This window comes from Mesoplodon densirostris, chromosome 18 (genome assembly GCF_025265405.1).
Source record: "Mesoplodon densirostris isolate mMesDen1 chromosome 18, mMesDen1 primary haplotype, whole genome shotgun sequence".
NCBI classification, from domain to species: Eukaryota; Metazoa; Chordata; class Mammalia; order Artiodactyla; family Ziphiidae; genus Mesoplodon; species Mesoplodon densirostris.
Genome location: NC_082678.1, coordinates 35,562,347 through 35,584,603, shown reverse-complemented (window position 1 = coordinate 35,584,603; position 22,257 = coordinate 35,562,347). Strand labels below are relative to the sequence as shown.

The 22,257-nt window shown below is 55.3% G+C and overlaps 1 protein-coding gene across 5 annotated transcripts; it reads left to right on the top strand.

Moving 5' to 3' along the window:
• Positions 1–425: 425 nt before the first annotated feature.
• FLCN (folliculin) lies at positions 426–18,785 on the top strand. Of its 5 annotated transcripts, none has more exons than XM_060081764.1 (12): positions 426–649; positions 5,646–5,918; positions 7,438–7,584; positions 8,527–8,748; positions 9,595–9,755; positions 11,128–11,219; positions 12,705–12,895; positions 14,287–14,400; positions 15,161–15,284; positions 16,525–16,656; positions 16,771–16,876; positions 17,537–18,785. In XM_060081764.1, the coding sequence occupies exons 2-12, from the start codon at positions 5,670–5,672 to the stop codon at positions 17,736–17,738; spliced, it is 1,740 nt and encodes a 579-aa protein (XP_059937747.1). In that variant the 5' UTR covers positions 426–649; positions 5,646–5,669; the 3' UTR covers positions 17,739–18,785. The 5 variants fall into 5 exon arrangements, with proteins under 5 accessions (XP_059937747.1, XP_059937748.1, XP_059937750.1 ...); XM_060081765.1 differs by having other exon boundaries at positions 5,643–5,918; XM_060081767.1 differs by lacking the exon at positions 426–649 and adding an exon at positions 656–773 and having other exon boundaries at positions 5,643–5,918.
• Positions 18,786–22,257: the final 3,472 nt, after the last annotated feature.

Sequence of the window (22,257 nt, the reverse complement as noted above, 5' to 3'; positions counted from 1 at the left end):
CACTCGATAACTACGTTTTTTAAAAAAAACTTGACGCGCGGCTCGGTAGGGAAGAGAGGGAGCCAGTCGCGCATGCGCACCCCCGCCCCACCTTCCCCGGCGTCGCGCAGTTCGTGCGTCACCGGGCGACCGCCTCCCGCCCCGCCCTCTGCCCGCACGCTCCACCGAAGACTGGTTCCATCGGAAATTTAATGAAAACTAACGGTGAAACCAAAAGGAATTACAGCTTCCTTTATAACGTCGCGACGTTCTCTTTCTTTCTTCCTTCGGTGTGGACTGGGAGTCCTGGGATAGATATATTTTTCCTGAAATCTCTTTTAAAAACGTTTTTTTAATTAAAGCATCCTTCCCCTCTCCTGGAATGGTTTCCTCCGCCGCCCCCGCACGCGCGGGCGGAACCACTCCGGGCTTCTCGGTGGGGGCACGGGCTGGGGCGGCGGAGGGAGTCGGGCAGCCGCTGCAGCGTTCCGCCGGACTTTGGAGCTGCCGGGCTCGTGCTGTCTTCCCGGGCTGCGAGTCTGGCGGGGCTCCGCGCGCCTCGCGGGGTGGGCGTCGGACGGCCCGCTCCCCCTCCTCGGCCCGGGCGGTGGTACCTCCCGGCCGAGTCACGCGCCCCGAGGCGGGCGCGGCGGATCTGTTAGGGTACACGGTGAGAGGAGCCACTCCGCATTCCCGGAGGGAGGCCGAGGGTGTGGGGAGGCGCGGGGGGCCGGAGACCCAGGAGGGCCGGAGACCCAGACGCTTGGAGCCAGGGCGGCTCCCCGGCCTGTCCGGTCAGTCGGGCCGCGCGGTCCAGGGCGACGGGGGCCGAGCCCGCCGGCCGGGCTGAGGGGCGGGGTGGCAGGGTCCGGCGACCCTGGAGCTGAGGGGGCGACCAGTATGGCGGGTGCGGTCGGGCGCGGCCTGGTTGCGGAAGGGGTGGGTCGCGGCGGCTGGAGGCACTGGGTCCCCAGCGCGGGGATACTTGGCAGCCCTGCGGGGGCCCTCGGAGTGGCCGGGGGACCCGGGTCTCCGAGAGGACATGCTGAGGCGCCAGGTTACCAGTGGTTGAGTGACAGTGGCGCGACGCCGCGGTACCTTCGGGTGTCACACGCCTGTCCCCCGTGCACGAGGCCGGGCCGCCGTCGGGGAGCTGCAGCGTGTCTGATGCGGGTCGAGAGCTGCCGTGCTCAGCGCATCCTTAACCCTCCGTGGTCCTCGGGCGGACCGTAGTGGGGTAGAGGGACCCGGGCCAGGGTGCACCGCGGGAGGGGGTCGTGCCCACGTCACTGTCGCGATGGGAGGGGGCGTGGACAGGACCCTACCCTTCAAGGTATAATGTTGAGCCCGTCGGGCGGAGGAGGGTTTCTGCCTCTTGGTTTCTGGAAGGCTGGTTGGAAAGGAAGGACTGCTGGGCATCCGGTAGAGAGAGATTGGAATCGGACCGTGAGTGGAGACCCGGCCTCATGCTGCCCTAGTTCGGGTGCCACGGGCCATCGTTCCCTCCCAGACCTGTGGGGCTCAGCTTTAGGCTGGTGCCGAGAGAGGTATTTGGACCTGTCACAGGTCACCTGGCTGCTCTGGGCTGGAGACAGACGTTTTTCCGCGTGCGTAGGTCTGGAGAGCTGTTTTATCTAGGCTGTGGCACTCCTGATCCCAATAGTAAGAACTCTTGTCAGACAGGAGGGCTTCCCATTTAAAACAAAGTAAGAGTAGCCTGGCGCACTTTGATCCTGGATGCTGGGAAGTAGCTTAGCAACATCACCTCTGCTCTCTCCTTCCCACGTAAGGGTGGGCCTGTGGCCGGAAGGGTTAAACGGACATGATGTGGCTGCTGCCCCCTTATTACCAAGAGCAGGAAGGATGAGGACTTTGTATTTTTAAATATCTTATGTTTTATATAGACATTTACATATAAGTATCTGTATCACGAGGGCTCCTTTATGAAACATTGCTCTAGACTTTGACCACAACGTCAGCTTTCTGTCGCCCGCTGCTTACAAGGCAAGTGGGCTGCTGAATCGTTCACAACCACGTCCTCTGTGTGATGTCCTCATTTGAGATTGGCTGTGAGCTGCTTGCATTTTTTTCCCCCATGCCCACTGCTCTTAGAATTGGCTCTGACTTTTTTTCCTTATCTAGAAAGCGTCAGTCTTAGAGCTGAGGTATTGACCACCGTTGCACTGCCTGACTCGTTTGGAAAGGGCCTTGCTGGCTGTCACCTGGGCGGGGTGGTGGCTGTGTGGTCCTGCTGAGTATAGAGGTTTGTGTTGACATCATCCACGAGCATTCCCCTTCCTGTGGCAACAACTGTCCTCTCTCCAGGCAGCTCCTAAATTCACTTGTCCACCACCCGTCAGTTTGGTGCCCGCTGTGTGTCGGGAACTGAGACAGTGATGGTCGGGTGTGAGCACTGCGGAGGGCCCTCTCTGAGCACGGGGCATGCAGGGAGGGGAGGTGAGGAGGAGTGAGCCGCTGGAGGTCTGGGGGCAGCGTTCTGGGCCTTTCTCACCAGCCCTGCCCTCTTGGTCCCTGCTGTTCAGAATCTCCGTGGAACTCAAGGTCTTCCAGCTAAATGTCCTCCTGTCTTAAGCTGTCTTCTGTCCCACTGCTCAGCTCCCTCCGGGAGCCCTCCGTGCCCTGGCTCGCCATGGCTTCCAGCTGCCCCTCCCGTCCCCTGACCCCCAGATGTCTCTTTTGGGTTGGCCTCTGCCGCTCCTACTGACCCTCGCGCTCTAGCCTGTGCCGGGCAGGTGGGCGGCCCACGTCAGCTGAGTGGTTGACCGCAGACATCGGGTGGTGGCAGAGCGAGCAGGCGGGTAGAGAAGTGGCTCCGAGTGCGGCCGCCAGCGGGAGGCCTCTCGAGGACCCGTGGAGGGACCCGCCGGGCCCGGTGGGCGAGGGTGCCACTCCCGGGACCCGCTCTGCGGACTCCCCGCGCCCGCCGTGTGTGTTCACACCGTCTGCTCTCTTGCCTCTGTCTTCTGGGTTCAGTGTCCCAAGCAGGTGCCTCTGACTGGCCAGGCCACGCTCAGGCCTGCGCCTGCCGACCAGGGGGTGAGCACAGAGCATGTCTGACCTTTGGTTCTGTAATGGGGGTGGCGTTCTCCAGAGACAAGAGGGCTTGGATCCTGCTGGTGTCCACTAAGTCAGACATCGGTAGCTGGAATTGCCCTTCACCGTTTTGAGCACCGCTGTCCAAGAGAACTTTCTGTGGTGGTGGAAATGTCCCTCCCGCGGTCTGTGCTGTCCTTTTAAAATGGTGGCCGGTGAGACAGGAAGGGGGCTCTTCATCGTCGCTAGTTCGGATCTGAGCTACCACATGTGGCTCCCAGGTACTGTCTTGGCTGCTGTGGTCTGGAGGAGACTTGTTCCCACTTTAGCCTGGCTCCCAGGCCTGCTGTGTCCCACGTGTCATGTCGACTGGGCTGTCACTGTCCCGCCTCTGTTTCTCCACTACTTGCTGGAGCCCAGTGGACAGACACCCCGCCTTTAAGGTTTCCCCGCAGAGGGCACGTGCGCCTGCGTCCCCACCACGCCCCCCACCCCACCCCACCGCCCTCTGCTGCCCTCCTCCAGGGCGATTTTGCTCACATGGTCTCCGGACTTCACCTCACTGCCTGTCCTCCTTTGTCGCCTTGACCGACTCTTCCTCCCTCCCATGTCTGAGCTCTGGAGCCCAGGTGCCCCAGCCCTGACTGCCCCACTCCCATGTCCCATGGCCTGTCGCCATCATCTCCACTGCAGGCTTAGTAGGCGCTGCTGTTGGCCGCCTTCTCCCATCCCCCACGTACCCTGTTTCCTTCTGGGTGCTCTACAGTCCGCCCGTGAGCAGCGTCTGCGTATCTCTCTGGGACACAGTCACGCTCTGATGGTCCTCAGCGCCTTCCCCCGCCCTCCCTGGCCCAGGCCAGCTGGCTTCCCTGCGTCCACCCTGGCTCCTGCACAGTGGCCGGAACGATCTTTTAAAATAACATTCTAATTCATTGTGTTTCTTATCGGAACCCACCAGAGGTTCTCTAATCTTTGAAGAAAAGTTCTAGGTCTTACCATGGCCTAGAAGGGCCCCTAAAATCCAGCTCCTGCTTGTCTTCTGCCCTCACCCCCCAGCTCTGCAGACATTCAGACCCCGTCACGGCCCCTCCTCAGCCCCCGTGGCGCCCTCTGTTCCTTCAGTTGTCACTTGGGAGCCCTTTTGTCCGAAACTACATCCCACCTCCTCCAGTGTTTCTCTGCCCTGGACCCCTGTCCTTGGGTCCCTAATACGGTCACCGCACGAGAGGAAGCGGTGTGCCGCGTGTCCCTGCCCTCCTGGAGGGTGAGCTCCGTGACGCAGCATCACGTCACCTGAAACGTCGCCCGGCACACGGGAGCCGCCCCACTGCTGTCCGCGGAACGGATGCCCCCGGGGCAGCGGCGTGTGTGTGTGTGTGTGTGTGTGAGATCACCTGAAACGTCGCCCGGCACACGGGAGCCGCCCCACTGCTGTCCGTGGAACGGATGCCCCCGGGGCAGCGGCGTGTGTGTGTGTGTGTGTGTGATCACCTGAAACGTCGCCCGGCACACGGGAGCCGCCCCGGGCAGCGGCGTGTGTGTGTGTGTGTGTGTGTGTGTGTGTGTGTGTGTGTGTGAGATCACCTGAAACGTCGCCCGGCACACGGGAGCCGCCCCACTGCTGTCCGCGGAACGGATGCCCCCGGGGCAGCGGCGTGTGTGTGTGTGTGTGTGTGTGTGTGTGTGTGTGTGTGATCACCTGAAACGTCGCCCGGCACACGGGAGCCGCCCCGGGCAGCGGCGTGTGTGTGTGTGTGTGTGTGTGTGATCACCTGAAACGTCGCCCGGCACACGGGAGCCGCCCCACTGCTGTCCGTGGAACGGATGCCCCCGGGCAGCGGCGTGTGTGTGTGTGTGTGTGTGTCATCACCTGAAATGTCTCCCGGCACACGGGAGCTGCCCCACTGCTGTCCGTGGAACAGATGCCCCCAGGGCAGCGGCGTGTGTGTGTGTGTGTGTGTCTGTGTGTGTGTGTGTCATCACCTGAAACGTCGCCCAGCACACGGGAGCCGCCCCACTGCTGTCCGTGGAACAGATGCCCCCAGGGCAGCGGCGTGTGTGTGTGTGTGTCTGTGTGTGTGTGTCTGTGTGTCTGTGTGTGTGTGTGTCATCACCTGAAACGTCGCCCGGCACACGGGAGCCGCCCCACTGCTGTCCGTGGAACAGATGCCCCCAGGGCAGCGGCGTGTGTGTGTGTGTGTGTGTGTCTTTGTCTTTGTGTGTCTGTATCTGTGTGTGTGTGTATGTGTGTCTCTGTGTGTGTGTCTGTGTGTGTGTCTCTGTGTCTGTGTGTGTCTGTGTGTGTCCCCATGTGTCCCCATCCGCCCACCTCGTGGCCCCGCCGCACGGTCCTGACTGAAGGGTTTCTGTGTGATCCCGTGTCATGTTTCCCCTCCTCTTTGTCCTAACTCCTTGTGGGCAGGGACGGTGTCTGCTTTGTGTCCCCTGCAGCCGATGCAGTGCTGGCCCAGAGTGGGTGCTGGGCAGTGCTGCCTGGCTGGGTGACCTGCCTCTGCTGGACAGAAGCCCGTTGAGGACAGCAGAGGTTGCTGGGCTCCGGAGCCGGCAGGTTCTGGGGCCAGCTCATGGCATTTCCCTCCTCTCCCCAGCAGGCCTGGCACAGTCTCCAGGGCACCATGAATGCCATTGTCGCGCTCTGTCACTTCTGCGAGCTCCACGGTCCCCGCACGCTCTTCTGCACGGAGGTCCTGCACGCCCCGCTTCCACAAGGGGCGGGGAGTGGGGACGGCCCCGGCCGGGGCGAGCACGCTGAGGAGGAGGAGGGCGGCATCCAGATGAGCAGCCGCATCCGTGCCCACAGCCCGGCGGAAGGGGCCAGCGCGGAGTCCAGCAGCCCGGGACCCAAGAAGTCGGACATGTGCGAGGCCAGTGTCTCCTGGGGCGTTGGGGGCATTTCTTCTCCGCCGGGGCTCGGGCTTGACCTCCTGGGGGTGGACAGGAGGCCGCATGCCGTGGACGTGGCCTCACGGGCGTGGGCCATGTGGTGTGCGCTTGCTGCTTTCCTTCCCTCTGGTCCTTTCCCTTTGTCCCAGCTTTAGCTTTTTCAAACCACTCTGGGCCAGCCAACGCTGGCCACCACCATGGGGCCTGCCCTTCCAACCTCGCCTCGCTCACTCGTGTCCATGCACTGCCTTCTCGGCTCCCGTCCCCTCAGTCTGGCGTCCTCCTCGCGGGCACCCTGCCCGCTTCGTGAGCTCTGGGGGATGGAGGTTAGGTCCCCGCACCAGGCCGCTTCTTCACGTGGAGCCCTGGGTCGGGACTGGAAATCAGGGTGGCGTTGGACCTGTCACTACAGGGTGGACAGAAATGCAGCTGTGTTAGCTTGGTTCCACTGAGAAGCAGTCGGTGAGCTCGAGCTTGACTGATTGATTGTGAGGGTTCGAGGGCCGGGAGCAGAGGTGGGGAGGGCCCTCCGCTGTGAACGGCTGCTGCCTGTGATGGAGAGGCCGGCAGGAAGGAGGCCTGGGCGGTGGGGGCCTTGGGGGCGGGTCCTTGAGCTGGAACGGCCTTGGGAGGTGTCCTGCATCGCCCAGGGAGGGGCTGGCTCCGGGGCCTCTGTGCGCAGTCCCAGGTTGGGGGCTGCCGCCGGGGCGCACAGCCTTGGCGCCAACATGACAGTGGCTTCAGGGTGCAGCAGCCAGTGCCGCCGGTCCAGTCCCTTCCCCATGGCAGGGGGTCTGAGCATGTGTTCTCAGGCAGCCACGCCAGTGCCAGAGTGTGGCAGCCTCCCTTGGCACGAGGTCCCTGCCAAGTGGTTGTGCCCGGATCGAGGACGGAGGCTCCGGGCCTTAGTTTTGCTGCCTGTGAGGTGGGGATTCTCCCGGTAACTGTCTCACAGGTTTGCTCCTTGGATTAGGTGAGGTGATGGGTACAGAGCTCTTTGGGGTCCCTGCTGCGTAAGTGCCAGTAGAGGAGGTCCAGTGATCTCCGTGCTCAGTAGATTCGATGCCCTCTGACGACCTTTGTGATGTGTGCATCCTGACTTTCCTACTCGGGAAACACAGAAATCCTCAGTCAAGTATAACTCTAGGAGCCATTTTGTGTGTGTGTGTGTGTGTGTGTGTGTGTGTGTGTGTGTGTGCAGTACGCGGGTCTCTCACTGTTGTGGCCTCTCCCGTTGTGGAGCACAGGCTCCGGACGCGCAGGCTCAGCGGCCATGGCTCACGGGCCCAGCCGCTCCGTAGTATGTGGGATCCTCCTGGACCGAGGCACGAACCCGTGTCCCTTGCATCGGCAGGCGGACTCTCAACCACTGCGCCACCAGGGAAGCCCCGGAGCCGGTTGTTTTTATGCGAAACAGATTGAATTTTCTGCTTGAGATTTGCATAAGAGTCAGCAAGCATGTTGCTGGCTAACTGGTTTTCTTTTCTTTCTCGTGGGCAGGGCTGCCGGTCACTTGCTGCAGGGCATCCCGGGTACATCAGCCATGACAAGGAGACCTCGATCAAGTACGTCAGTCACCAGCACCCCAACCACCCCCAGCTCTTCAGCATCGTCCGCCAGGCCTGTGTGCGGAGCCTGAGCTGTGAGGTGAGCACCCGTGACCTGGGACCTCTGCGAGAGTTGCTCACGTGCACGCCAGCACGCCCTGAGCAAGCTCCGTGTCGGTTATGGGAAGGAGGGCAGACGGCAGCCCGGAGACGGCTGGGCAGGTCCCGGAGTGAGTCACGTTGCACCCTGGTTCGTTGCTAACTTACCATTTTAAGCACCAGGCTTTCATTATTCGTTCTTCGTGGACGTGTTGCTAAGGTGTGAAGTGTTTGCAGGTGTGTGGCTCCCGTCAGATGTCACCTTCTTGTCGTCTCTGTCACGTCAGAGCCTCAGTGCTCATCACGTGCTCTCTGAGCCCACCGACGCCTGAGTCTGTGTTTCTAAGACAAGTGGTTGCCGTTGTCGAGGTGTCTTAGCTTCTGTGTCTTTGTCACAGAGAGTCCACAGTCTAGTCGCTCACGCTTCCTGTCACTGCCCCACTTGATGGTCCTCACTCATTGCTGCCATGTGCCCGCCTGGCTGTGTCCCTGCTGGTGGGCAGCTGATCGTGTCTGGTGGGGTTGTGTGTGAGGGAGACCCAGGTTCTCTCCTACACGTAACAGATGCAGATTTTTTATTACATGGACTCTGCAGTGGCTGTTTTGACTTGCCAGTTCTCTGGTATATTCCAGGTGGGTGATGTTGGCAAAGCTGAGCCTGGGGTAGGTGTAATACTTGTATACGAGTCATTTATGACTCAAGGTAAGAAAAATTAATGAACCTACTCTACTGGTCCTTGGGTTTCATGGTAACGAACGTTCTCTTTAGGAAGTTTGGTCACAGGAGAGATGAAAGCAGAGTTTTCCTTTCTCATCCGTGCCCTTTCCGCTCTCCCTGTAATTGATGCTGATTAATTAGCACAGAAAGAAAAGTGAGCAGGAGGGTTTGACTGCTGCAGCGTGCAGAGGGCGGTGTCCTGGAGCAGCTGTCCTTGTGTCCCAGGTGTGCCCCGGCCGCGAGGGCCCCATCTTTTTTGGGGACGAGCAGCACGGCTTTGTGTTCAGCCACACGTTCTTCATCAAGGACAGCCTGGCCCGGGGCTTCCAGCGCTGGTACAGCATCATCGCCATCATGATGGACCGCATCTACCTCATCAACTCCTGGCCCTTCCTGCTGGGCAAGATCCGTGGGATCATCGACGAGCTCCAGGGCAAGGCGCTCAAGGTGGCCCCGAGGCAGGGCAGTGGGTGGCGGGGAGGGAGGGCTCTGTGCGAGGGGCCAGGAGCAGGGCAGCGTTCCTGACTGGGGGTCCCCTGGCCGCCGTGGAGTTGGAGTTGCGGCGATCAGCCCGGGGTCAGCCGGTCCTGCTGGCTTCAGTGTCTCTCTGAAGTCTGTCACTGTCCTGCTTCTCTTTTGGCTCTGGCTCTACTGCAGTCAGATGCCTGGTTTGATCCCTGCTGTCTCTGCTTCCTCTGACCATCATTTCAGCAGCCTGTCCACTAATGGTGTGACAGACCCGCACCTACCATGCATCTCCAGCGACGGCCCTGCATCTCCGGGGCGGCCCAGGATAGGCCAGTGGTGCGCTGGTAGCAAACAGTGCTTAAACCCCAGCAGCTTGTTTATGTTCTGCGTCTATCACAGGCAAGCAGAGGTCTGCTTGCTGTGGTCAGGCTGGAGTGGCATTGCTGCTCAGTTGCCTGCTGGGGTGCATAGGTGGGGCTGGAGGCCTGGCTCCTCTCCCCTCCTCGCAGGAAGTGGTCACATGTCCCACCCACACCGGGGTCTGAGCAGCGGAAACCCCCCGTGCCTGGAAACGGGGGTGCCTGGAAAGCGCAGATGCCCCCTGAGCCCTGTCACGTGCCGATGAGTCGGTGTCGGGGAGGCTGCAGGAGAGACTCCTAACTGAGCCTCTTCTCAGGTGGCTTCTGATCCAGCTGGGGGACAAAGCTGTTCTCTTTCGGATGAGACCTGGGGCCCTCCTTTGCTCTTGGCCCAGAGAGCAGACTGGGGCCTGGGCTGCTGGCTGGTTTTGTCACTAAGGGTCTTTCCCCTTCCCCTGTGCATCAGGTGTTCGAGGCGGAGCAGTTTGGGTGCCCACAGCGTGCCCAGAGGATGAACACTGCTTTCACACCGTTCCTGCACCAAAGGAACGGCAACGCTGCCCGCTCGCTGACGTCCTTGACAAACGATGACAGCTTGTGGGCGTGCCTGCACACCTCCTTCGCCTGGTAACCAGACTTGGTCTTCTCGTGGCTGCTGGGGTGTTGGCCGGACTGTGCCCAGGTTGGGGGGGACACAGGTTGCGGGGGACAGCTGCTGACAGGTCTGTGCTCTGACGCGTGAGTCCTGAGCTGGGTTCAGTCCTTCTCGCCCCTGAGCACATGGAAGTCTCGTTAAGGCGGAGCTCACTTCCCAGCGATAATTTTAAGGTGAAGTTCCTAGACCAAGATCAGTGGTCTCTCCCTTTTTGTGAGCAGCAGTGAATGCTTGTCTTGCACAGCACTTGTGAGTCAGGACTCAGAGTGGGGGCTGAGCTGGGCCGTTCTGGCTCTGGTTCTCAGGCGGAGCTGCTGTCGTGGGAAGGCTGGGCTCCCTCAGGGCTAGCAGGTTGGTCTGGCCATGGTTGCGGGTGATCCTGGGAGAGTGAGGTGGGCTCTGCTGGCTCTCACGACCCAGCCTTAGCGACACACAGGCCCTGCCTGCACCTGGTCTTGTTAGAAGTAGCCCAGCCTAGGCGGGAGGGGAGGGCCGGGCTCCGCCTTTGGAAGGGAGGAGTATCGACAGATTTGTGGACACACTTAGAATCCACCACAGCCTGTCCTCCGGCCACAGGTTGTCTCTGTTCCTCCCACTGCAGGATACGTTCCTTCCAAAGACCCCCCAGATTCTCATTCCTGTGCAGCATCACCTAAATCAGGTCCTGGTGTGGGTGATGTTCCTCACATGTAAATCCTTGAGTGCAGCTCTTGAGAACCTGCAAACTAAAGAGGAAAATATTTGTCACCCCCACCCGACAGACAGTTCCTCTTGTCTTTTAGAAATTATTTTAATTTGGGAAATTTTCAGACAGACCCAAGGTATAATACTACAAGGAACTGCACACCCTCCTACTTCAGCAGTTAGCGACATTTTACTGCTTTTTCATCTGTCCTTCACTTTTTTTTTTTTCTGGAATGTTTTTTAAAGCAAATCTTAGTTGTATCACTTCAACCATAAACCCATTATCACATCCAACAAAATGGACTCATTGCTTAGCATCATCCAGCCCAGTCCACGTTCACTTTTCCTGCTTTGCCTCAGAGTCGACTCTGGCATTGGGACCAGCGCTCCACCCCACAGGGCGCGGATCGTGCCAGGCCTCTTAGTCTAGAGCAGCGCCTCGTGCACCTCTGCCCCAGCCTCCCTGCCTTTTGTTGGAGGCCTGGGCTGTGCGTCCTGTAGGAACCCCTCTGTCTGATCGAATCCTCGTGGTGGTACTCAACTCATTCTTTTATGCCCATGTTTTCTGTTAACCAGTCATTAGCTCAAGAGGGTTGATTGGCTTCGGGTCTAGTTTTCCTTTTGGCGAGAACACTGCATAGGTGGCACTTTGTTTCCCAGGCTCCTGAAGGCGTGCGGCAGCCGGCTGACTGAGAAGCTCCTGGAAGGCGCGCCCACTGAGGACACCTTGGTCCAGATGGAGCAGCTTGCGGGTGAGCTGGGAGGTGCTCGTGCCGGGAGCCTCTGCCGGCGGTGGCCTGGGGTCGTTCCGCGCTCAGCTCCCCTCTCCTCCATCCCAGCAGAGAGAGCTGACGGAGCGGACCCCAGAAGCAGCGTCTGCAAAAGCTGGCCCTTTGCTTTTCGTGGTTTTATTGTGATTTCCTGCCTCATCTTCCTTGACAGTCACGTGTAAGAGTCTGTCCGGGCAGGTTGGGAAAGACCACCCCAGGGGCTGTCGCTCTGGAGAGGTGGGTCGAGTGAGGCTTTTGTGTCCCTGTTGTACAAGAAGCACTTACTCGACCTGTCTGGATGGGGACCTGCTCTCTGCTCGTCAGCAGTAAAATGTTGTCCTTCAGTTGGACCCGAGGTTTTCATCAGCGCGGTGGTTCCCAAGCCTCCTGGTAACTGGGCCGCCCTCCCTAGGTTTGCAATCAGATCTCCACATCTGGGTGTTCTAAGTAACTGCCCAGGGGAGTCTGGGAGTCTGCTTTTCTTTTGGAGATGATTGGATTTTCAGTGACGTAGGTCCAGGATCTCAAATGTGGGGTGGGGTGAACGAGACTCATGATGCGTCTTGTGTGTCCTCTGTTACAACGTGCTTCTTTTTGCAAATGATTGACCGTAACAAGCTGGAGCTGTTTCGAGCTTGTTCCTGTCATCCGGTGACCTGCACCTGAGCAGGCTCCCCTGCGAAGGGGAGGGCGGGCGGGTTCATCAAGGCAGGGCTCACTCAGAGAAGACGGAAGCGCGGTCCACTTCTGCGCCCTCACGGTACGGTCAGCCCAGAACCATTTATCATAGCGATTACAGGTGTCTAGGTTAGTGAAGGTGGCACGGGCAGTCTGCTGGTGAGACTTATTTGCATGGAGAGCCGAGTGTGTCAGGAGAGAGAGAAGTGCAGGCATGCAGTGCTCACTGTCATGTCTTGGATTGTATTTTGGTCACAAGATGAGCATGGGGTTCAGAGCACACACTGCAGCTTGTACAGACCTGCCTTCAGCTCCGGGCTCCAAGATGTGTGTGTTCTGTGTGCACAGCAAGGCCCCTTCACTCGAGCTGTGCAGTGAGGAGGCTGCATTCCTGGGGTTGTCGTGATGATGCATTGAGATAGCAGATAGTCCTTTCTGTAAGACAGGGAGAACAGTACTGACCCAGGGCAGGCGAGAGGATTAAAGGACAGAACGTGTGGACCTCTTTAGGGGAGCGCCCACACACTGTTAGCGTCCTTATCGTTGACTTGACTTTTCCAACCAGCAGTGGACAGAACATAGCAGACTGAGCGCTCCTGGCCCACCCCAGGACTCCAGTGGCAGCAGGTAGAGTAGACAACTGGTCCGAACCAGAAATCAGTAGACTTCTGACCAGTTTAACCACGAGATGCCTTGGGCTGAAGTGGTCGTGTGCAAAGACTCGCATCCAGAGAACGAAGGAATCTAGGGACGCACATTTCGTAACTGAATTTGTTGTCTGTCTTGCAGACTTGGAAGAGGAATCAGAAAGCTGGGGCAACTCTGAGGCTGAAGAGGAGGAGAAAGCCCCTGTCTTGCCGGAGGGGGCCGAGGGACGGGAGCTGACCAAGTGCCCAACGGATTCGTCCTTGCTCTCAGACTGTGGAAACTGGCAGCCCCGAAAGCTCTCTGTCTTTAAATCCCTTCGGCACATGAGGCAGGTAGGCGGTAGAGGGGTAGAGCCTGGACCAGAAACTCAGGAGAAGAGCCCCATCCTCTCCTTCCGGCTCATCTCCATCCAGCACACCTTGTCCTTTGGGTCTCTTGTGTTCAGGAGTGACCAAGAACCTTCTTGGTGGGTGGCTGTAGATGACAGGGGGCATCTGGGGTGTCTTAGCCCCAGGCTCGGTGAGGATGGAGGGGCTTTCTCTAAAGAAAGGCCCAACGGTTGGCTTCTCATGGTTCTCTAATCTTGTCATTCTGGAACCTTCTAAAGGAATTGAACAGCATTGTTGGTTTGCACACAGCATAGATGCTTTGCAAATTGAAAACAGTGGCCTTTCTTACAAAGAACTGGAAACAACCTGAACGTGCGACCCTAGGAGTTGCATCCGAGCAAGGGCCGGTTGTTCGCTAGGAGCCGCAGGAGCCTGCACCGCGGGGGTGGGGGTGGGGGCGCAGCTCGCCACACGGGAGGGCAGCAGGAGTGACTGCCAAATCACAAAGCAGGCTGGCCTTTCGTAGACCCTCTCTCTGTTTACTTTTACATTGAGCATGAATTCTGTCAGAAAACAGTTATTTTTATTTTGGAAAATGAAGTAAAGCCTGGTTTGCTGGCAGGTGTTCTGTGGGGCTTTGGGGTGAAAACCATTCATTTAACTCGTCCTTGATTTCGCCACAGTCCTTGTTGATTACAGTCGGTTGCGGCTAATGAGGATTACAGTTGGGGAGGAGCTCGGATCCCACCGGAGGTGGAGTCCTCGGGGGCTGGTGGGGCGGTGAAAGGCAGTACCACAGCCTCCTCTTGTTTTCTGGCCGTGTTCACAAGCCCTAAGACAGCAGGCTGAGCTCCTCTGAAACGTCAGTGCCATGGAGTTAACTAGAGCTGGTTAAAGCAGGATAAAAACAGGACAGATGAGGAAATCACAGCCCCTAGATTGAGAGACTCACAGCCCCAGAGACCATGGTTAGAGGCTGGGGCTCCGGACATGGATCCGCTCAGCGGGGCAGCCCTGGGCTTCCGGCATCGAGACCGAGCTCTTCCTTGGTGCTGAAGACTCACAACCCTGGCTCTCTTTCGAGTGGTGAGGCCAAAGTTAAGGGTGTAGAGAGAGCGTACATGTTGCAAAGAGCTAATACTTTATCTGCTTCAAATCTTTAAAAATAGAATTGGGGAAAAGATCTTGAAGTGTACAAGAGCTCTGGGGTCGGACCTTCAGGTGTGAGCACGGGGCCATCCCTCCTCCTGGTTTCGAGCAAGTCACCCAGCCTCCCCGAGAAGATAGGTGACTTCCTCTCTCCTGCCCGTCTTCCTTCACTCTACAGAGAAAGTTTCTAGACGAACACACAAATAACTTCCTCTGGACAGAAAGCAGTGCACCGTGTTTTTCAGGTCCTGGGTGCCCCATCTTTCCGCACACTGGCCTGGCACGTCCTCATGGGGAACCAGGTGATCTGGAAAAGTAGAGATGCAGACCTTGTCCATTCAGCCTTTGAAGTTCTTCGGGTGAGAGGATCTTCTTTCTTTTGTGTTTTGTGGCAGGATGGTACTGGCCTAGTGGGTTTTTAAAAAATCTGTTAAGATGTGTCAGAGACTCGTTGCAGAGGTTCATTCCTGAATCTAAGATCTGTGTGTTTTTCTCCACTGTTAAAAATGGTATTCATCTGTGCTTTCACTGCCGAGGGCCCAGGTTCTATCCCTGGTCAGGGAACTAAGATCCTACAGGCTGCGCAGCACAGCCAAAAAAAAATGAAAGAAAAAAAAAGGTAGTCGTTTTTGGCTTTCATTTCGAGCAAGGAGTCTATGCTGTTCTGACAGACTGATCACTCTCTCATCCGCCCTTCCCCAAGCCCCGCATCCCTTTGAGAAGCCACCTGTGCCACAGAGGCGGGCCTGGGTCCCCACGTGGTCCTCTGCACAGAGCCTGATCGATGGGCCGGCTGGAGTGCACATGTGACGTGCTGTCTCCGTCCCACAGGTGTAGGGGGTGCCAAGGCCCAGGTCCGGCTCTGAGCGTGTGTGCGTGCCAGCCCTCTGCCTGGGCCCGTGAAGGCACAAGATGAAACAATCTCTCAGACAACTTAGAATCCCTTTGGTGGGTGAGGGAAGAGACAAACATCTGAGAAGTCAGAGAATGATGGAAGAGTTAACCCTGCAGAGCGGGCCGGGATGAGAGGGCTCTGGACCGAGCTGCAGGGGGCTCGTGGGGTGTGGGTGAGGGACTTGGGCGGGGCAGCACTCAGTTCTGGGTTGTTCTGTCCTTCAGACCATGCTGCCCGTGGGCTGTGTGCGCGTCATCCCTTACAGCAGCCAGTATGAGGAGGCCTACCGCTGCAACTTCCTGGGGCTCGGCCCCCACGTGCAGATCCCTCCCCATGTGCTGGCCTCAGGTACGTGCCGCGTCGGTCTGGGCTGAGCCCCTGCACGTCAGGGCTCAGAAGTGAAGCCACGTGACTGGACCTCAGCTGTGGGTTTGAGGACGATGCCTGCCGGCCTCAGGTGGGAAGATCCACGTTGCAGGACCAGCTTTCCCCATGGCATTGGCTTCTAGTGTCTGTCTTTTTTTTTTTTTTTTTTTTTTTTTTTTCTTTTTGCGGTATGCGGGCCTCTCCCGTTGCGGAGCACAGGCTCCGGACGCGCAGGCCCAGCGGCCATGGCTCACGGGCCCAGCCGCTCCGCGGCATATGGGATCCTCCCAGACCGGGGCACGAACCCGTATCCCCTGCATCGGCAGGCAGACTCTTAACCACTGCGCCACCAGGGAGGCCCCTAGTGTCTGTCTTGAAGATGGGTGAGGGTTGGGCTGGGCCGCTTGCTGGGGTGTGGCTCTCTGTGGGGCGGGTCCCAGTCCTGGGGCCCTGAGGTGGCTCAGGAGGCCCACTGGACTGAACCCTCCGCCTGTGGTCTTCCTTCCTCTTTCTGTTCTCCTGTGTTTATCTGCCTTAAATCCATCCCTGATGTTCATCAGCTCAGTGGCCTTTGCTCTGCCCGCCTCCGCCCTCAGGACTGACAAGCTTACTGCTCTAGACAGAGAGCCAGGAAGCTGATCAGCATCCCTCATTCTTGGTTTGGGGGGGTCAGGATCAGCACATCCCTTTGTGGGTGCACATCCCTGCATTTGGCACGTCTAGGCCTCCTCCAGGCACATCCGTGAGAGCGGTGGGAAGGTTGGTCACAGAGCTGTCACTTTCTCAGCAACCAGCTGGGCCATGAGTCCAAGAGGCAGCGTTCAGAACACAGGCTCTCATCTCAGAGATGGGCTTGATATTGTTACCACCGCTAGCCATGCGATCTTGTGCAAGTCACTTAGCTTCTCTGAGTCTGTCTTCCCATCTGTAAAATGGGTTATGTTGTAGCGGGACCACTCTCCCAGGGCTGTTTAGTATTAGACCAATGGAGGTATACGCAGTGATTTGTAGTAATATAATACAGTGCATTATTAGTTTAACTGACTCAAAAGTGAACCCTTAACTCTATTCACAAGCTACCAAAGATTTTAAGTGCCAGAGTGTTCAGCTCAGGAGGCTGGAGTTTTCTCCAGATGATCTGAGATGATTGGGAGCCGCAAATGAGGGGCTTTGTCCCGGGGTGAAGAGTACTTGACGGGCAGCGTGTCTTGTGTCGCTGCAGAGTTTGCTGTGGTGGTGGAAGTGCACACGGCCGCCCGCTCCAGCCTGCACCCGGCCGGGTGTGAGGACGAGCAGTCCCTCAGCAAGCACGAGTTCGTGGTGACCAGTGGGAGTGCTGTAGTCGCAGACCGAGGTGGGTGCCGCTGAGCAGGGCTGCTCTCTCCCCAGCGAGTGGGCTGGGGGGAGGGCTGAGGCTGCCCCTGCCCTGCCCGTGCTGACCCACCCGCCGTGCCCCGCTTGTCCCCAGCTGGCCCCACCATCCTGAGTAAAGTGGAAGCGGCTTTGACCAACCAGAATCTGTCGGTGGACGTGGTCGACCAGTGCCTCGTCTGCCTCAAGGAGGAGTGGATGAAGTAAGCAGGTGCCACCTCGGCCCCTAGAGTCTGTGCTTTCAGGGGAGGGCTGGGCTGCCGGCAGCAGGAGAAGCAGGAGCCGTTGCCAGAGACAGAGGTGAGGCCGTGGCTGCTGCAGGAGGGGGTGTGGAGGAGAGGTGCAGGGCTCCACCACGTGCTGACCTGGCTGGGTGACCTGGAGCAGGTGAGCCCGCACCCGTGAGCCTCACACTGCTCTGTGCTTTCCAAGGGAGGCAGTTATTTTTGATGCTTAGTTAACTTAAGAATTGGAAGGTCAGGTAGCAGATGTTCCCTCCTTATTAAGCAAGTTACTGTATTTCCTCCCGCCTTCTTAGTAATTTTCTGTCAAATTTAATTAGTCAAACATTGTTCTGATTTCAGACGGTACAGTGGAGCTTAGGAGCCACCTGTCCCTTTTATGAATGGGAGGGACATTTGTCTTTTTAATCTCCCTGTTTGGCTGCACCAGCGTTAGCACCGGTGGGGAACTGGGAGAGCCTGGGTGCAGGCACGCACTGCCGCTCTGCCGTGCTGTCTCTCCCGTTTCAGTTCCCGCTCTGCCTGCTGAGCCGTTGCTGGTCTGGAAGCCGTTCAGGCCCCAGGACCAGAACTCTCTGACGGTTCTGCCGGAGCTGAGTGTTTGGTTTTGGTTTTCTACAGCAAAGTGAAGGTCCTCTTTAAGTTCACCAAGGTGGACAGTCGGCCCAGGGAGGACACACAGCGGCTCCTGAGTGTCCTTGGGGCGTCCGAGGAGGACAATGTGAAGCTGCTCAAGTTCTGGATGACGGGCCTGAGCAAGACCTACAAGTCGCACCTCATGTCCACCGTCCGCAGCCCCGCGGCCGTGGAACCTCGCAGCTGAGCCCGTCCTGGGACGCTGTGTCTGGGTGGGCCTCCTGGGATGTGGTGACGTCCGTCCGTGCCGTGCAGCTCAGACACAGGGCTCTGGTGGCATTCTCAGGCTGTCCTCCCATTTCCAAGCTGCTGGCGTGAAGCTGTTTCCTAGTAAGGAATGGAAGCTGTTGGGGCTGAACTTTGCCCTCTGTGTGGGATGCAGGCCTGGTGTAGTTCTTGGCACCATCCCGCAAGCTATTTGAATTGCTCCAGCCCTGAAGAGGGCAATGGGAGACTTGTGACGGTTAGTCCCCTACCTTCGCGCACCCCTGGGAGAGAAGAACGTGAGGAAGGTGTGCATCTCATGCCTCTCGTGGATGCTGATCTCAAAATTTACAGGGAAACATGTCAGGCCAGCTCCACCTGGGATATCTTAGCTGCAATGTCATACCCTCTCTTGAGGTTGAACCTTTCTCTTCTGAAGTTCAGCAAGGGTTTTCCAGGTAGAGCATGCATATGTGAGTTTTGTGAATTTTCAGGTTATGTTCTGATCTGTAGTCATTGTTAGTAATCTGGTTTTAAGTTAGGGCTCTGGGAATGCCTTTTGGGGTGGAGTGGATGTTTTCCTCCTCTTTGGATCATCTGGAATTCGTGTTCTGAAGTTATCTGACCACCAAGTCTTCTGGCCATGCTCTTCTGTGGTTGCTTTGAAATTACCCTGTAGCTTGAGGACAGACCCCGATCTTTTTTACACAAAGAGGATACTTTGCTGAAATGTCAGATGGAGTCGTTTGGCCTGGCTCACTGTATGTGGAGTTGAGAAACCCATCATAGTTTTATTCCATATCACTTTGCCCTCTATTGCTTCTTTAAACGTTTACATTTGGCTGCAGTTAAGTTTCAGAGTATGGTAGTTTAAGATTGGTTCATCGTCCCTGTGTACATTTTTAATAAGGATTCATGGTTTGGAAGGATTTTCCGGTAATATTGCTGATTTGTTTATAGTTTTTTGTGTTTAATTTATATTTAACAGGAAGACCATGTTTATATGACTAGGTATCTGTATCATGCAAGAACATTGAAATAATAAAGATATATTTTTATAAACTGTTGACTACATGGTTTTATTGGTTTGATACCTCAGATTTTCTTGGGATCAGTCATAGAAAATAATATGGTTAAAGTAACACCAATGACATAACTATTTTGGAACTCTGTACTCTACTGAAGGCTTACAGTTTCCAGGGGAAGACTTAGTAAACTGTGCTTAATTTTCAGTCAGTTTTAGCTCATAGTACAGTTGCAGGTTCCGATCTCCTACCCCCAGCCACATGGCAGGGCCGTACACGTGTTCTTGGAGCAGCTTGCAGGAACGAGGGTGGGTAGAAAGGATCCTGTCCTCTGAATATCAGGGCGCTATGCCTGATCGCTGATTGCTGCTTCTGATCAGAGTGCAGACGAAGAGGGGGCAGCCACTGTCGCTGCGCCTCCCCCTCTGGATGACAACCTCTCCCTGCTTCATTTTTGCCTTCCACCTCTCAGGAGTCAGACAATAAAGAGTAGGACACTCAAAAACAATTGCATATATGAGAAAATTTAAAAGTGACTGCACATCCAGGGAAGGGCTCAGAAAAGACCTGAGAAAAACTGAAGTTTATACCTCCAGCTGATCCCTGGCAAAGAGCCTACAACAGTAAAAATAAATAACAAACCAGTAAACACTGGGGAAGGGGGAGAATCTGATTTCCAGAGTTACGCTATTATTAGATTTAAATGTCCAGTGTTCAGCAAAAACAATAACAACAGCAACAAAATCACAAGGCATTCAAAGAAACAGGAAGGTCTGTTGAAAGGAAAAAAAGAATTCAGCAGAATCTGTCCGTGAAAAAGACTTAATGGCAGACATATTAGCCAAAGACTTTAAAGCAACTGTTAAAGATGCTCAAAGAGGGCTTCCCTGGTGGCGCAGTGGTTGGGAGTCCGCCTGCCAATGCAGGGGACACGGGTTCGTGCCCCGGTCCGGGAGGATCCCACATGCTGCGGAGCGGCTGGGCCCGTGAACCATGGCCACTGAGCCTGCACGTCTGGAGCCTGTGCTCCGCAATGGGAGAGGCCACAACAGTGAGAGGCCCACGTACAGCAAAAAAAAAAAAAAAAAAAAAGATGCTCAAAGAACTAAAGATGTGGAGAAAGTGAAGAAAATGATGTGTGAACAAAATAAAAATATCAAAGAAAACCAAAAATATTATGGAGCCAAAAACTGTAGTAACTGAAGTGAAAAATTGACTAGAAGGCTTTAAAGACAATTTGAGCAGGCAGAAGAATCAGTGAACTTAAAGATAGGACAGTGGAAATTATTGAGGCTAAGGAACAGAGCCTAAGAGATCCATGGGACACCATTGAAAGGACCAACATATGCATTGTGGGAGCCTGAGAAGAAGAAAGAGAAAGAGGCAGAATATATGAATAAATAATGGCTGAAAATTTTCCGAATTTCGTGAGACACATGAATATAAACATATAGGCATGCCTTAGAGATTGTGAGTTTGGTTCGAGACCACTGCAATAAAGCGAATATTGCAATTAAGTGAGTCCACACGAATTTTTGGTTTCCCATTGCATATGGAAGTTATGTTCACACTATACTGTGGTCTTTTTTAAAAAATAAATTTATTTTATTATTTATTTTTTGGCTGCATTGGATCTTTGATGCTGTGCACGGGCTTTCTCTAGTTGCGGCGAGTGGGGGGCTACTCTTCATTGTGGCGCATGGGCCTCCTTGTGGTGGCTTCACTTGTGGAGCACGGGCTCCAGGCGCACAGGCCTCAGCAGTTGTGGCACGTGGGTTCAGCAGCTGTGGCTCACGGGCTCTAGAGTGCAGGCTCAGTAGTTGTGGCGCGTGGGCTTAGTTGCTCTGCAGCATGTGGGATCCTCCCGGACCAGGTCTTGAACCCATGTCCCCTGCAGTGGCAGGCGGATTCCCAACCACTGCGCCACCAGGGAAGTCCCTATACTGTGGTCTATTAAGTGTGCAATAGCATTGGCTAAAAAGAAAAAAAAAAAAAAAAGTACATACTTTAATTTAAAAATACTGTCAAAAAAATCCTAACCATCATCAAGCCTTCACTGAGCTGTAGTGGTAACATCAAATATCACTGATCACAGACCACCAATTCAAATATGATAATAATGAAAAAGTTTGAAATACTGCAAGAAACACCAAAATGTGACATGAGAGACATAAAGTGAGCAAATGCTGTTGGAATGATGGTGCCAGTAGACTTGCTTGATGCAGGGTTGCCACAAACCTTCAGTCTGTAAAAAACAAAAAACAAAAAACACAGTATCTGCAAAGCACAATAAAATGAAGAATGGCCTGCACAAGAAGCTAAACAAATTCCAAGTAAGATGAACTCCAAAAGATCACAAGACATGCAGTCAAACTTTCAAAAGACAGAGGACGGACAGCAGAAGCAAGAACTACAATTCTGCAGCCTGTGGGAGGAAAACCACATTCACAGAAAGACAAAATGAAAAGGCAGAGGACTTGGTACGAGATGAAGGAACAAGATAAAACACCAGAAAAACAACTAAATGAAGAGATAGGCAACCTTCCAGAAAAAGAAATCAGAATGATGATAGTGAAGATGATCCAGGACTTTGGAAAAAGAATGGAGGCAAAGATCGAGAAGATGCAAGAAATCTTTAACAAAGACCTAGAAGAATTAAAGAACAAACAAACAGATGAACAATACAATAACTGAAATGAAAAATACATTAGAAGGAATCAGTAGCAGAATAACTAAGGCAGAGGAGCGGATAAGTGACCTGGAAGACAGAATGATGGAATTCACTGTTGTGGAACAGAATAAAGGAAAAGAATGGAAAGAAATGAAGACAACCTAAGAGACCTCTGTGACAACATTAAATACAACAATATTCACATTGTAGGGGTCCCAGAAGGAGAAGAGAGAGAGAAAGGACCAGAGAAAATATCTGAAGAGATTATAGTCGAAAACTTCCCTAACATGGGAAAGGAAACAGCTACCCAAGTCCAGGAAGCGCAGAGTCCCAGGCAGGATAAACCCAAGGAGAAACACTCAGAGACACAGAGTAATCAAACTGACAAAAATTAAAGACAAAAATTATTGAAAGCAACAAGGGAAAAAATGACAAATAACATATAAGGGAACTCCCATAAGGTTAACAGCTGATTTCTCAGCAGAAATTGTACAAGCCAGAGGGGAGTGGCATGATATATTTAAAGTGATGAAAGGGAAGAACCTACAACCAAGATTTCTCGACCCGGCAGGGATCTCATTCAGATTCGACGGAGAAATCAAAAGTTTTATAGACAAGCGAAAGCTAAGAGAATTCAGCACCACCAAACCAGCTCTACAACAAATGCTAAAGGAACTTCTCTAAGTGGGAAATGCAAGAGAAGAAAAGGACCTACAAAAACAAACCCATGGGCACTCACCAGCCCGAGAGGCTTGTCTGCTCCCCCGCCGGGGCGGGCGGCGCTGGAGCTGAGGCTCGGGCTTCCG